At 43.7% G+C, this 16119-nt stretch overlaps 1 protein-coding gene across 3 annotated transcripts in view; it reads right to left on the reverse strand.

Moving 5' to 3' along the window:
- EGFLAM (EGF like, fibronectin type III and laminin G domains) overlaps positions 1-16119 on the reverse strand; it is a 207886-nt gene that overhangs the window by 7469 nt on the left and 184298 nt on the right. For all 3 annotated transcript variants that reach the window (XM_033932625.1, XM_033932615.1, XM_033932635.1), the window contains exons 21-22: positions 7697-7780; positions 100-203 (exon numbers count right to left, since the gene is read on the reverse strand). In XM_033932625.1, coding sequence (XP_033788516.1) covers positions 100-203; positions 7697-7780 — 188 coding nt within the window. The remainder of the gene's footprint in view (positions 1-99; positions 204-7696; positions 7781-16119) is intronic.

The following is a 16119-nucleotide window of genomic DNA, read 5'->3' on the forward strand; positions in this document are numbered from 1 at the left end:
GCCCGCTTAGAGGGAACACTGGCTGTACCTGTGCTGAATTTATATATTTGAATGTTTTCTCCTAGTAAAACTAATCCTACACAAACTGTGGTCACTTACCAACACACAAATCTCCATTGATGTTCAGCTGTCGCATCATTCCTGGTGATTTACCTGTTCTTGCTCCATAGTCATCCACAGTTAGCTTTCCAGATTGACCATCACTGAAGTGGAAATTAAAAGATATTCAGCACACATGAAAAAAAGGTTCAGATCAAAATTTAAACTTAGGGGTCCTTTTAATAAGGTGTGCTAACTGATTTAGCATGTTCTAAATGCTAAGATGCCCATTTTATCCCTATAGGCATCTTAGAATTTAGCATGTGCTAAATTGGTTAGAAAAAGGATCTCTTAGGGACAAGTATGTACAAGAACTGATTGAAAAGTAATGAGACTGTGTTGTTTTTTTTTAAATCAGAATCGGACTTCACAGGATCTGAACATTTTTCTTTTTCAAAGTAGCGTCCTTCACATTCAATACATTTTTTTGCAGCGTTTCAAAGATGTGCAGTAGATGATTTGTGACATCACTTTTAGCACTGCAGCTATGGCATTTTTCACTTTGAACAGTGTTTTTGCATACTTCAACTTGGCATTGCATCTGCTTTTCTGTGAGATTTTTGGGTACCCATCTGGCACGCTGATGACACATTTTCAATTCCTCTGTCACAATATGTTGAACTCGTTCAAATGATATGCCAAGTGAAGCTGAAAGTTTGCATAAAGTTACCCTTCTGTCATTTTGCCACATCTCTGTAACTTTGGCAATGTTGACATCCGCAACCATGGTGGATGGTCTCCCAGAATGCGCTTTGTCAGTCATGTGTTATTCTCTTTGAAGTGCTTCCACCACTGAAATACTGCAGCATGGCTAATTGTTTCACCACGTATGCTTGCTGTAACATTTCAAGAGTTTCATTACTGCTTTTTCCAAGTTTAACACAAAATTCAATCACACGTCTCTGACGTACTCATCTTATCATGATGAAACCTACGAAGTTCTTCCCTTTGCAATGAAGTTCCTCTTCCAATGAAGACTACGGCAGTCCAACTGCAGGTTCAGAAACATCGATGTATGAGCTTTACATGAACCAGCACAGTGTTGCCACGTCTACTTCATGGAAAGAAAAATAGAGGCAATCTCATTACTTTTCAATCTGCCCTCATATTCTTTTGGCCAATCAGGGACTTCCCTAGACTCCTCCCAATGGAAGTCACTGATTGGCCGAGGTGCCCCGTCCCCTCCAAAGGGAGCAGCATGAGGTGCCTCAGCCAATCAGTGCCTTAGGCCTCTCCCCATGCATCAGATGATGCGCCGGGGCAGGGCCAAAAGCTGCTATTGGGGCAGCGGCTGGCCGGAGAGCAGGAGGATTTTTTTCCTGCTCCCGAAGATTTTGAGTGGCATAGGAGCAGGAGGAGGGTCCGGGCACCCCTCCTGCTCCCGAAGATGATGTTCGGAGCCTCCAAGGAGCAGGAGGGACCTGGCACCCCTCCTGCTCCCAACAATTGTAAAGGTACTGGGGTGGGCTGGGTGGGCCGGGCCCGACTGCCTGGGCCGACCAGGGGTGGGAGGGAGGGAGCAAAGCCCTCCCTCCCTCCGACGTCATCGCTGACATCGGGGAAGACTTCCAGACGGCTACGTGTGCTGGGGCAGTGCAGGCAGGAAATAGAAGACAAGCCTCGCGGCTCGAGCTCCATTTGGCTGAGAAAGTTGCTGGTAATTTGCTTGCAGATAAGGGCTGGGAGGGAAACGCGGAACACAAAAGGGGAAAGGGAGTATGTTTTTGGACACAAGGCATGAACTTGGGAAAGAGGATGGAAGAAGGGAGGGAAAGAGATGCTGAGGTGGGGGAGGGAGTGCATTTTGGACACAAGGCATGAACTTGGGAAAGAGGATGGAAGAAGGGAGGGAAAGAGATGCTGAGGTGGGGGAGGGAATGTGTTTTTGGACACAGAAGGCATGAACTTGAGAGAGGAAGGGAGGGAAAGAGATGGTTGTGGACACAGGAATGAAAGAAAGGAAAATTTTTGGTCATAGGGAGGGAGTGAGGTACAGATGAGAGGGAGAAATATTGTGGTGGAAAGGGAACAGTGGGACAGATTGAAATGGATGCAAGAGGGAGGAATGTTGGACATAGTGGTGAAGGGAATGGAGGAAGAGATGTGGCATGGTGCTGGAGAGGGGTGATAGAAGGAGAAATGTTGGGCATGGGGCTGGTGGGCAGGCATGAAAGATAAGAAAGGGATAAATGCTGGACCATAGTAGGAGGAACTAATGGACAGCATAAAAGAATTTACAGAAGATGGGAAAGCGGAAGAAAGAAACTGGGACCAACTTTATGGAAAAATAAGTCTCCAGACAACAAAGGTAAAAAACAGAATTTGTTGACTAAAATATGTTAGCTTTGGGAAATGTATTGTGTTCAAAAGAAAAGGAAATGCACTTCACATTTTGCTGGAACAAATTCACACAGAGCGAAGCAGTGTTGTAACTGTGTTTTTGCAGTGATACTTACTTTGGAAGCTGTTTTTTTCTGACAACGATTTAAATGCAAACCTGATTTTGGAATACATTTATTTTGTATAACATCACTCATTTTTGATTCCTTGTGCTGGGTCTCTTCTTTTCTATTATGAATTATGGTGTTCCTGTCTATTACTTCCTTGTAGCTTTGTTGTACTTTGTACATTAAGAATATCAAGTACCTAATGAACCATAAACCCTGGTAATTGAGCACAGAAACAGAGAAAACGAAGGCAGAAAAAGACCACATGGTCCATCCAGTCTGCCCATCCATACCATCCACCATCCATTCATCTTCCTTAGAGAGTCTATGTATGGTACTTGTTCCAAGTTTTTAGTGTCTGGTCTTGGCATTCCTCAGCCTATCCATGACATATTGATATCTACTTTAAAGCATTCCACTAGGAAAAAAAGTGCTATTAAGTACACAAAGTTTTAAAATCTGGTTCTCTACTAATGGTTTTCCTCCTACAATGATTCTACAGTATCTATACAGTTTATATCATCTTGAAATTTAAACATCTACTAACAGTGCACTGGTCTGCTTACTATTCACCAACAGATAAACTTCCATCTTCACAATTACAGTTGGTCCCATGCTTTATGACAGGTTTAATTCATGCACAATCTCCATTATAAAAGTCCCTGTACTATGGGAATCTAGCTCTTGCTTCATTCATGAAATCTAATGAACCTTGAAAAACTATATTTCAAGTTTTTTTTTTTAGTTCAATAAATTTTTTATTATAATTTGAATAATACATTATCCAATAATACAAAGGAAAAAAAGGGAACTCTGAACAAAGTACATAATCAATCATACATAATTCTTTTTTAAGCCCACTAAAAGGGGAGACATGATACATTACAACAGAAAAGTATAGGAAAAGATAAGAAATTAATTCTCAGTTCACCAAGCGAACCTTGAGTCATTCCTTACTGTAAAAGGGATACATTGCTCCTCACATTTCTTAGTGATGAAACTGAAAAAAAATTAAACTTATTTCTGTTCTCGAGCAACTAAAAATCTCCTCCCCTTCATCTAGTATCATGTGAGAGTAGGAATATCACTCCTACTATATCCACCGAACAAGTGGTGTCCTCCACTCAGATAAATAAGCTGGTCTATACTGAAATACCTAAAGCACTGGATTTTTCAGGTTTAGTGGAGGAACAAACAAGTACAGTGGAAGCGCATGATATTACCCTTAAAGACTTGTGGTTAGGTATTTCTAGGGTTGAAGGGTTTCTTAGATCAACGATGAAACAAACGGTGGATTTTTCACAGGCTGTTACTCATAAATTAGAAAATGTAGATTCCAATTTGAGCTGTTTGGATAAATGACTAAATGTTATGGAAGCCCAATGTAATACATTACAAGCTGTCTCAGTATCTGCTGTTAAAGATTCTACTGTGATACATGCTAAAATTGAATCAATGGAAAATATGCATAGAGCGAGAAATCTCCGCTTGGTCAATTTCCCAGTAACTCATCTATTATCATCTGACATCTTGTTAAGGAAATTGTTTAAAGAAATATTGGGATTGCCCAATGCGGAGAATTTTCCAATTAATAATCATTATTATATTCCTCAAAAAAAAAAAAAGAATCTGCCCAGGAGGTGGACTATCTGGTCACAACTGAAATTAATTTAACTGAATTTTTGGAAGATACTCAAGATGTGATTCAGAGTTGATCTACACTGGTAATAACATGCAGGAGTGAGATTGATAAAATGTTAATTATGAAACTTTACTTCAAAAATAGGCTAACAAAGTTTTGTAGTGATTTGGTTAGAATTTTTCCTGATGTTTCTAGAACCACTCAATTTAGAAGGAAAGAGTTTCTGAGGTTAAAAGTTAGAGTTCTGGCCCTAGAGGCATCTTTTTACTTGAAATTTCCATGTAAATGTTTAGTCAAATTAAAAGATGTTGAATTTGTCTTTTGGGATCCTATCCAATTACAACAATTTTTATATTTCAAGTTTTAACTTGGAAAGTAATCCTCTTCATAGCTATCATTTCAGTTAGGAAAGTTAGTGAGCGTCAGGTATTGGTAATATATAAACAACATCTCCAGTTTCATCTGAATAAAATCATCCTTTGTATAAATCCAAAGTTTTTGCCAGTGCTTGTAAACCTTTTTCATCTGAATGAAGTGAGAGTGCTTCTGTCTGAAGCCTCATTCAGACACTCAATAGAAATGGGTTTTCTACTAGAACAGAACTGGAATGTTACAACTCTTTGGGTTGGCCACTGTTGGAAACAGGATATTGGGTTTGATGGACCTTCGGTCTGTCCCAGTATGGCAAATCTTATGTTCATTCAGAAAGTCAACTGTTTGTTTCATGTGATACCAATAGTGAATTCACCTAAAATAGGTCAGTTTCTGTCTGGTAATCTTGTCTTCCAAGGATAACTCTGGGATCTGTGATCAAGAACATCTTTGTTGGTGATCCTAGCTGTCCATGGGATTCATTGAAGTCTTCTTCAGCACCACAGCTCAAAGGTGTCAATTTTTCTTCTATCTGTTTTCATGAATATCCATGTGTCGCAACTTGGAACACAATAGCAGTGATCAGTCTTTGATGGTGACTAAGACGTTCTTGCACTTCCATATTTGGTCCATGCTTACCATGGCTGCATACCCCAGTGCTAATCGACACTTGATCTCTGCTGTCGAAGTGCCACTGTGATCAATAAAGGACCCAAGTAAAATGAAGCTGTCAACCACTTCTGTATCTTCATAGTTGATCTTTATGTGGACTTTCTTGTTGGGGGTAGAATAGTCAATGGTAAAAGAAAGCACAGGAATGACACAGGAAAGGACATCAAGCAATTGAAAGAAACAGTGGAATACAGGGAAGCATGGTGAGGACTGGCCTACTGAGTATCCAAGTGTTGGATACGATGAAATAGACAGTAGTAGATGCAAATAAACCTGAGAGGCCAGTTGCAAAAAGAACTTTAGCAAACCGGCTGTCCTCTTGACACAATTTTGCAATGAACAAGTGCATATTCCTATCAGCTCTAAGATCAAATCTTGTCAAATTAGAGCTGTGAGTAGCCTTCTTGAAATTTTCTTTATTGGCAACAGTCTACAGGAGAGCAAACTGATCCTCTCTTTAAACTTTCATTGCACACAGTATACTAAATAGTTAATAAGCATAAACTACTGATTAGACCAGTTTTCATCACAGGACCATGCTTTTGGTCAAGTAGTGCTGGCTAATCTGTCTTTATCAACCGACAATTCTTGCACATGATGCTTCAAGGTCTAAGGGGATGATTCTCAAAATTAAAATGTGCCTTTAACGTACTCACTAAACTGGTTCCATCTGGTTTAGCCTGCATGTATTTTAGCGGTGAATTATCAAAATGGCTTACTGTGGTCTTTTCCAAGTTTCCTAGCAATCTCCAATACTGCCATGCAAATGTAGTACAATAAGGTCATTAATATTAAAATAAGCACTCAGAGCGATTCTCTATCATTGTCGAGTGATTCCCTAACCTCGCTGTGCCACATTTGAAACCAAAATTTGACAACAGGTCTGAGCTGTTGTAGCCTTACTTTCTGATTAGTACCCGAGCACTGACTGGCTCAGGCACTGACAGGAAAGTAAAGTTGACAAGTCAGACCCCCCCCCCAATTCAAATTTTAAAAAATAAACAAACAAACCCCAAATTGAAGATCGGCAGGAAACATGCCCACTCTCTCCCAGTGTCACACAATCCCCTGACACTACTACCCACGCACCCCCACGCTGAAGTGGGAGAGATGCCCTATCTTTCCCACCATGTCACACAATCCCCCTACACTACTACTTACCCCCTACCACCCTGCAGGGGGAGAGATGTCCACTCTTTCCTGCCATATTGCACAACCCCCCGACACTACTATCCATACCCCCATCCCACAGTGGGAGAGATGCCCACGCCCTCCTGCCGCACAATCCCCCAACACTATTACCCACCCACCCCCATCCTGCAGCGGGAGAGATGCCCACTCCCTCCCACATCACACAACCCCCTTCCCCTCCTTACCATATTCATAAAGTCTGGCCGGAAGGGCACCTACCTGCTCTGGCTGGCAGATCCGCCTATTACAAAATGTCAGGCCTTCTCCATCCCAGTGCATCCTGGTTTCTGCCAAGAAGGAGTCTAAGGCTCTGGGCCAATCATAGACTTAGATTCCTCCCCAGTACATTCCAGGATGCACAAGGAAGGGGAAGGCCTACCATTTTATAAGAGGTGGGTCTGGCAGCTGGAGCAGGTAGGCGTCTTTTCAGCCGGACTTCATAAATATGATAAGGAGGAGCGGGGGGGATCATCAGAGGCACAGAGGGAGTTGTCGGGGGTTGGGCGATGGCAGGAGGGAGTGTGAAATCCCTCCCACTGTGGGGTGGTAGATGGGTAGTAGTGTGGGGGGATTGTGCAATGGGATTGTGTGACACGGGGGGAGAGAGTGGGCATCTCTCGCACTGTGAAGTGGGGTGTGGGTAGTAGTGTCGGGGGATTGTGTGATGCGGCAGAAGAGAGTGGGCATCTATTCTGTTCCGGGGTGAGGGGTGGGTATTAGTGTCAGGGGATTGTGCGACACGACAGAAGAGAGTGGGCATCCCTCCTGCTGTCAGCAGTGGGTGTTTGGAGGTTGTGTGAGTGTGGTGGGAGAGAGTCTGCATCTCTCCTGCCGATCTTCGATTTGTTGGGGTTTTTTGTTTTAATATGCGGGTGTATTGATCGCTACCACCAGCGACTCATTTCAAGTAAATTTAGAGAGACTATGTGAATATCCGTGAACCTTATTTGCATGCGGGGTCTTTTGAGAATGATTCGCCTTTATGAAATTGTTACAATAGTGATCTTGGTAGCAGCCTGTGAGATTTTACCATTAAGTTTTGAGAATCTTCCCTTAAGACATTACATTGCTGAGTAGCCCTAAGCTTGGGAGTCATCCACTTGTGCACCTGGCTCAATCCTACTTGTTGGCAGGAAACAAAGTTGGGATTGTTTTCTGTAGACAGCAGGATTGATCATTTACACAATTCTTACTACCACCCTGAGAACAATCTAACTGTGTTGAGACTGTGAGCTAAGTATGATAACCCACAGGTACAAGAAAATAAACTTACCGAACTGCCTTGACTCTATGCCACCTGCCATCATTGAAAGATCCATTTAAGAGAATGGAAGCTACACCACTACCAAGGTTATAGCTGTAATATTAAAAAAAAGGAAAATAAAGACATTGCTTTCATGATTTAAAAGCGGACATTTTTCTTCATGTATTACTGGCTTTTTGCTGCCAGAAACAAATTATCATACTGAGAATATCATTCTATAAAATAATAGATGACACTTTCCATTCAAAAAATATCTGAAACTCCCTTTATGGAGGATATTTCTTGAAAATGCTAGGGTTCATCTTTAGAGGCTGCACACTATGAGGCCTATGAGATCACTTACTAAGTTCCTATTATGAAAAAACTTCACATACTGAGTTTTCTTCCAAACAGAGAGGGAGAAATTCTATATAGAACGCCGGTCTCAGCAGTCGCCTAAGAAGCGGCTGAGAATTGCAGACTGGTGTCCTATACAGAACCGCGTCTGCCCTAATGGACAGATGGCTAACCCTTCCTAATCACCCCGATTCTCTAACCAGCATCCATGTCCAGGCGCTGGTTAGAGAATCACGCCTGATCCCTTGCAATCAGTTGATCGAGGCAAGCAACTCTCCCTTCTGCAATCAGCTGAGCAGTTACGGCAGCAAACCCTTGAACTCCCCCCGTGAAGTTGACCAACAGGAGGGATGCACACTCCCTCCCGCTACCCCCCCTTCCCCCCATGAATGTTCACAGCAGGAGGGATGCCCACTCCCTCCTGCCACCACTCCCTTGTAACTTCCTCTCAACTCAGCAGCATCCCATCCAGAGCCCCCCCACCACCACCTGTGGACACCCGGCACCTTCTACATCCCTCCAGCCTTCCCCCCAACTCCTGTACCTTTTAAGATGAAAGTCCTGCCAGAGGGATGCACACACCTTCTGGACAGTAGGAAAACACCCTCCAGGGATTCAAGGCAAAGTTAGACAAGTTCCTGCTGAACCAGAACGTACACAGGTAAGGCTAGTCTCAGTTATGGCACTGGTCTGTGACCTAAGGGCCGCAGTGTGAGCGGAATGCTGGGCATGATGGACCATTGGTCTGACCCAGCAGCGGCAATTCTTATGTTCACTCCAAGATGGCAGGCCTTCCCCTTCCCAGTGGATTCTGGGATGCACTGGGGAGGTGCCTATGATTGGCCCAGATGCCTAAGGAGGGGCCTTAGGCAGCTGGGCCAACCAAAGTCTTATGTCTCTTTCCCAGTGTATCTTGAAAGGCAGGGGGAGTGGCCTAATACTCTGATTGGCCAGATACTTAAGCTCCCTCCCCTCCCTTAGGCATCTGGCCAATTTGAGTATTAAGCCTCATCCACTGCTTCCCAGGATGCACTGGGAAGGAAGCCTAAGACTCCAGTTGGCCCAGGTTCTAAGGTCCCTCTAAGGGAGGGGCTTTAGGCATGTGAGCCAATCAGAGCATTAGGCCTTTCCCTAGTGCATTCCAGAAAGCATCAGGAAGAGAAAGGCCTGCCATTTTGATATGACGGACTTACTGGCCAGAGGGTGTATGCATCCCTCTGGCCAGAATTTCATCTTAAAAGGCACAGGGGCTTTAGGGGATATGGGGGTGTGTGTGTGGAGGGGCTGGGGGGTGTCAATAGTAGACTACTGATTAGGGAATGCTGGGGTTCTACAGGTGAGGGAGGCTCTGGAAGGGGGTGTTGCCAGGTGAGGGGAGGGGTAGTTCCAGGGGGTGGTGGCAGGAGGCAGTGGGCATCACTCCTGCAGGGGGATTTGTCAGGGGTGGTGGAGGGAGTGGGCATCTCTCCTGTTGAGGACATTCACAGAGGTGGGGTCGGGGGTGGCAGCTGGGGGGAGTGGGCATCTCTTCTGCCACTGACATTCATGGGGGTGGTGTTCTGAGGGGGGCAGCAGGAAGGAGTGGGCATCCCTCCTGCTGATCAACTTTGCCAACTGAAAATAAAATTAAGAACGACTGCACTAGAGTTTCAACAGAATTTAGTATACCAGAATGTAACTCACCATGAGCTACTATGGAATCACCAGACCCTAGCCCTCTCTCTTTGCCATCTTAAATGTACAAAATACCTGGGACACCATGATGCTCACATGTGATATCTGCATTCATGAGCCTCATGAATTTTTTTGGTTTGACAAGTTCTTATAAATTATAGCAAGTTCTTATAAATTAACTGTACACATGTTCTGCACTCAGTGGTGTAATCAGGGAAGTTGGCACATGGGCCGGAGGCATCCAGCATTGCCACCCTATGCACCACCATGTGCTCTTCCCCACCACCCCATCATTGCTGTGCCCATGCTTTTTCTTGCCATCTGACATTATTGCACCCCCTGCTCTTTCCTGCTACCCCAAAACCACACTGCCCCTGGATATCCCAGCACAATTCTTGAGGGAATATAATAAATATTATTCAAAGGAGGACTATTGTCAGAAAAAAACTTTAAGACCTCAAATATCTTTTAAAGGCATCGATAGGAGTAGTCCCAGGATACTTTGGAAAATTAAAACAATGAAGCTTTAACCTCCAAAGTACTATAATTTTCTAATTGTTCAATCTTATGAATTACCATTTGATCCTTAATTACAGCAGATGAAGTATCCTGCAATAGTTTTACCTCATGTTTTAGAGATGAAATCTGTGTTGAAAATTTACTCTTGTTTCAATCCAAATTTTGGGATAAATTGTCAATCTTGTCCACAAGGGTTGTAACTTCCTTAGTAGATGTTGCTACCGTTGAGTCCAACTTCTGGAGAGCAACTCAAATGTTCTCCAGTGACACCACCACCATTGGAATCTTACTGCCAACCTCTACTGTTGACTGCTTTCCAATGTTCTCAAACCCACTGACTGGTTTAGCTGTAGACCCACCCCCAATAAAGGCTTCCACCCAGGTGACTTCCCTCTGCAACAGCTCCATCCTGGAAACCCCTCTGCAACAGCTAAATTCATTGGACATTGTGATGGATTGCAGTCTGGAGGGAAAGTGTAACATACAATCCTGAGGCCAATGGTTCTCCTTCACCCTGGGCAGTCAGGACAACCACTCTGGATTTTTGAGTGGGAGTCCTGGAAACAAAGCACATAGTTGTCTGCTGCTGAGGAGTGTTTGGGTGGTCATGAGAACCATCTTACCAACTTCTTTATGTTTAGTATACATAAAGTTGGTAGCAAAAAATTTTGAATTTGGCAAAAAACGTTTACAGCACGTAAGATGCTACCATGACCAGACTACATGCCGCCATCTTGTTAGTCCCCTCATTTTGTCCCATATTTTCCCAGCAGCTCCACCTTTGTGTTGGAGGCATTGTGGGAAAAAGGAAACTCCCCCCCCCCCATGCGCGATCTGACATCTGTCTCTCCCTCCCCCAGAGTGCATCTCTGGAAATTTACTCTGAGCCATTCCACCCCTGCAGAAACCAGAAGTTGTGTTGGGGGACAGGAGGGTTGAGAGGAAAGCTTTGCAATAGGCTGCAAGAAACTTATGTTGATTGCTGCAACCATAAGAAATTTCACTTCAGCAAAGAGAACATGCGAAATAAATTTTAAAGTAGATGCGGAATGTGTGTGTGTGGGGCGGAGGAGGGGGGATGAATTGAGAAAGAAAGGGAAATAACGAACTGCATGGTCATAAGAAGGGGAGGACAGTGGGTTATGCTGGCTTCTGGATGAAGAGAAATAGCAGCAACTGTTATGGGCAGTGGCTAATAGAAATCTGGATGAGGGGGATGCTCCCTCCTGCTCTCCCTCCCTGCACCCCTGCCTCCATAATGGCTAAGTCTGTCACTTTTAAGACAGTGCACATATTTTCACACTCATAACACAAAAATATAACACCATATCTGAACTCTATTATTTCATAAGTTCTTTCTTCATCTTCGTATTTTCCTTTAAATACATGTTTTGGGGAAATCTTTGCTTTTATATTTTAAGTTACTAATACATAATATATCGGCATATATCTTCAAGATTTCAATATAGATCTGGTTTACTGTGGTGCATTTTTGCATGCCTATTGCATTTTGAAGTAAATTTCTGGAAGATTTTCAACACTGCAATAGCGACACAATTCTACTACTGTTTTTATGATAAATTGTTACACATAGATGTTGCAACACATGTGCCAGCAGACAAGAATTCCCATAATTATACAAGCTTTACAAGAACTGACGTCGCAGGTGGTGGAAAAAAAAAAAAATTCAAGTCAGCATGGGATAAACACAGAGGATCTCTAGCTGCAAAGAAGGGAAGAGATTAGAAATTAACAGGCATTTATGCCAGGACTGAAACTGGGCAGACTAGTGGGCCTTATCTGTTGTCATATGCTTTGTTTCTATGTAACTCACAATATTTCTTCTTAAATTCCTCAGGTATCTGCCGATTTTCCAGTTAGTCTACTGTAATCAAGAACTCAAACACACGGATGCTATTATAATTACTATGCAAATAAAAATCAGTAACTAGTCTTTTAGTCAGCAGTTCAGTACATAAAGCTCACTGACCCACCCTGTTACACTCCATTTGTTTCCTGCTTTTCTAGATATGGGATTTTTGTTTTCTGAAAGAGAATCAACATAACTATAGACCTTCAGATTCTTCAAATTGTTTAGCTTTATTATTCACAGTAAATGTCATCTTTGCTGGACAACAAATTCTAATGACTTTATTTAATATTGCTTAGTTGCTCTCGCATTGCAAGAAACAGATTCTTTTTCTTTGCTATGGATTTAGATTTGTAAGAATCTAATCTAATCTAAGATTTGTGGATCACCCACCATCGGAGGTACCCCCACTGGAGACGCCGTGAGCGAGTGGATCGGCGGTGATCTCCTTGGGATTGGATACTACACTGAGCCCCGATTCTAGGGCTCTGCCCCCACGCCCTCAGAGCACCAGCTCACTGCGGACGGAGCAGCCTGAAGGGATTCAGCAGCTTCAGCAAGTCCAGGAGGCCAGAGACACCGAGGAAAGTCGAGCTGAGTTGGACACCCTATCATCTGAGGGTGGTCCAGAATTGGTCTCCGAAGTTGGGAACTTGCATGGAGGCGAGAAGACCCGAAGGAACAACTTGGAGGAAAAGCCTGAAACTGGAGGGGTTTTTCAGCCTATAATTTGCCTGCTGCTGGTACAGAAATCCCAGGAGGTAACTTTAGACTCAATTTGGGACCTGTGGCTACTCTGCCTACATTCATTAATCCACAGTTTCAGCATTTGGAAGGAAAAATGAAAGTCCAAGAGACAGATATTAAGGTCTTACAAATGGAAATGTTAGACTCTAAAACTTCTTTGTTTAATATGAATCAAGAAACACAATCCTCTAAAAGTATCCAAGAAACATTGATAAAGGATAATATTAACTTGCAAAGAAAATTAGAGTCTTTGGAAAATACAGCCCGCTCTAATAATATTAGATTGATTAATTTCCATAGGAGTGCATTATACACTACAAGGGAACTATTGAAGAGATATTTCCTGGAAGTTTTGGAAATTTCTGAGGAGTTACTACGTCCTTTATCTTAAGCAGTGTTCTCCCCAGGGCCTTTTAGCTGGGCATACCGCCCAGCTAATTTAGATGACTGCCCGGCGAATCCTTCTGGTGCTGCCGATGCTCCTTCCCGGGCTGACTCTCCGCCGAAAATTTTATTTGACGCCTGCCTTTTTTTTTTTTTTGCTTTTACTTGCTTCAGGCCTTCCTCGTTGCCGGGTCCTACCTACTTTGTTTCCTCGAAGGCAGGACCCAGCAGCGAGGAAGGCCCGAAGGAAGTAAAAGCAGTAAGTTGTAAGCTTCCCTCCAGGGCTCTATTGTGTGCGTGCCGGCTTCCCTTCTCTTCCCTCCCCCCCCACGGGACGCAATTTCCAGTATCGGAGAGAAGAGAAGGGAAGCCGGCATGCACACGATAGAGCCCCGGAGGGAAGCTTAGAACTTACTGCTTTTACTTCCTTCGGGCCTTCCTCGCTGCTGGGTCCTGCCTTCGAGGAAACAAAGTAGGCAGGACCCGGCAACAAGGAAGGCCCGAAGCAAGTAAAAGCAGCAAGTTATAAGCTTCCCTCCGTCGCTGACCTATGAAAGATAGGTCAGCGATGGAGGGAAGCTTACAACTTCCCTAGCGACTCTACCGACGGGTTTGTGAGCTGGGAGGGATGGGAAGAGAAACACTCTGCTGCTGCACCCAATTTTTTTGGGGGGAGGGGAAAGCGAAAGCTGTTGCACCCAATGGGGGAGGGGAAGAGAAAAGCTGCTGCTGCACCCAATTGGGGAGGGGGATGAGAAGTGCTGCTGCAGCAGCACCCAATTGGGGAGAGAGAAGGGAGAAGGAAGACCAGGGAAGGGAGAGGAGAGGCAAGAGACACCAAGACTATGGGAGTGAGGGAAAAGAAAGGATCTGCAAGACCATGGAGGGGGGAAGAGATGTCAGCGCATAAGGGGGGAGGGGAAGGAGGGAAATGCCAAGGCATGGGGGAGAGAAGGGAAGGAGATAGAGATGCCAGACCAAGGGGTGGAGTGGAAAGGAAATAAGGAAAGGAGAAGAGTGAGATGCCAGAGCATAGGGGAGGGGGTGAAGCAGAAATGAATCATGCACAAAGGAGAGAAAGGGCACAGGATATACAGTTTATTGAAGGGACATAGAAAGAGGGAAGATGAAATATGGAATAGAGAAAGGGCGGACACTGGATGGAAAGGGCAGAAAGGGTGGACAGTGGATGCAAGGAGCAGAGAGAGGGTGGACAGTAGATGGAAGGGGTAGAAAGAGAGAAAGGGCAGAGGCTGGGTGGAAGGGGCAAAGAGAGGACAGATGTTGCATGGAAGGGAGCGAGGACAAATGCTGAATAGAAAGAAGAGAGCGAAGAGAAGATAATTAAAGCAGAAACAACAAAAAGTGGAAAAAAATTTTTTTTTGTTGCTTTACATAGAATCAAGTAGTATTGTAACTGTATTAATTAAAGTTTATAAATAGGAAATTGAAATAAGGCAGTTTTTTTGGGACTAAACTCCTTTCCTCAGGTCAGGACAGGATACCATAACAGCAGGGGTGCCCAAATGATCGATCGCGATCGACCAGTAGATCACAAAGGCAATGTGAGTCGATTGTGTTGCCTTTGCAATCTTTTTCTTCCTGCCTCCCCGAGACAGGCCAGGCGCGTACAAGTGCCAGACTCACAAGACTTCACATCTGACGTCAATTCTGACATCGGATAGGTAGTTCTGGGCCAGCCAATCGCTGCCTGGCTGGCCTGGAACTTCCTCTCCGACGTTAGAATTGATGTCAGAGGTGAAGTTTTGTGAGTCCGGTGCTTGTACGTGCCTGCCTAGCTCAAGGAAGCAGCAGAGAGAAATCGGCGTGGTGGGTTAGGGGGTAGGGAAAGAATCGGGGACGTGGAGAAATCGGTGTGATGGCTTGGGGGGACAGGGGGAGAGAGAAAAAAAGACAGGCAGGGGGAGAGAGAGAGAGAGAGAAAGAAAGGCAGGGGGAGAGAGAAAGAAAGGCAGAAATGAAAAGGGGGCAGGGGGAGAGAGAAACAGGCAGTCAGGGGGAGAGAGAAAGAAAAGGGAAGTGGCAGAAAGAAAGAAATATTGGATTTACAGTCAGAAGAAGGAAGTGCAACCAGAGATTCATGAAATCACTAGACAAAAAGGTAGGAAAAATTATTTTATTTTCAATTTAGTGATCAAAATGTGTCTGTTTTCAGAATTTATATCTGCTGTCTATATTTTGCACTAGAAACATAGAAACATAGAAAGTGACAGCAGATAAGGGCTAAGGCCCATCAAGTCTGCCCACACCAATGACCCTCCCCTACCTCCCTTTGTGAAGAGATCCCACCTTTTACTAAATCGCAATAGCGGTTTTTAGCGCAGGAAGCCTATGAGCATCGAGAGCAGCGCAAGGCATTCAGCGCATCTCCCTGCGCTAAAAACCGCTATTGTGGTTTAGTAAAAAGGGAGGGGGTATATTTGTCTATTTTTGTATAGTTGTTCCTGAGGTGACATTGCATAAAGTCATCTGCCTTGATCTCTTTGAAAACCCGCGGAATATAAATGATAATTAACATTTTCTCTGCTTACAGTGTGCTTTGTGTTTTTTAAAATTTTATTGTTGGTTTATCATTTTGACTTGGTTATTTTAAAAGTAGCTCACAAACCCAAAAAGTGTGGGCACTCCTGCTGTAGAGCCATTCTTGTATGACTGAATGAGCTATATTTATCTTTTTTTTTTTTAGTTGTTTAAATTCATGCAGAAATAAATGACTAGATTGAACCTAATAACTTCATTAATGCTTTTTCCCTTTTTTTTAAACTTCTATACCATTTGAAAGAGGGAAAATATCTAATTATTCCCTTCTAGCATTGGATGCTTCTTAAATTTAGTAAAAATATTCTGGCACAAGTGTCAAACCTTAAAAAAGGAAGTTATA

This window comes from Geotrypetes seraphini, chromosome 1 (assembly GCF_902459505.1).
Source record: "Geotrypetes seraphini chromosome 1, aGeoSer1.1, whole genome shotgun sequence".
Taxonomy (NCBI): domain Eukaryota; kingdom Metazoa; phylum Chordata; class Amphibia; order Gymnophiona; family Dermophiidae; genus Geotrypetes; species Geotrypetes seraphini.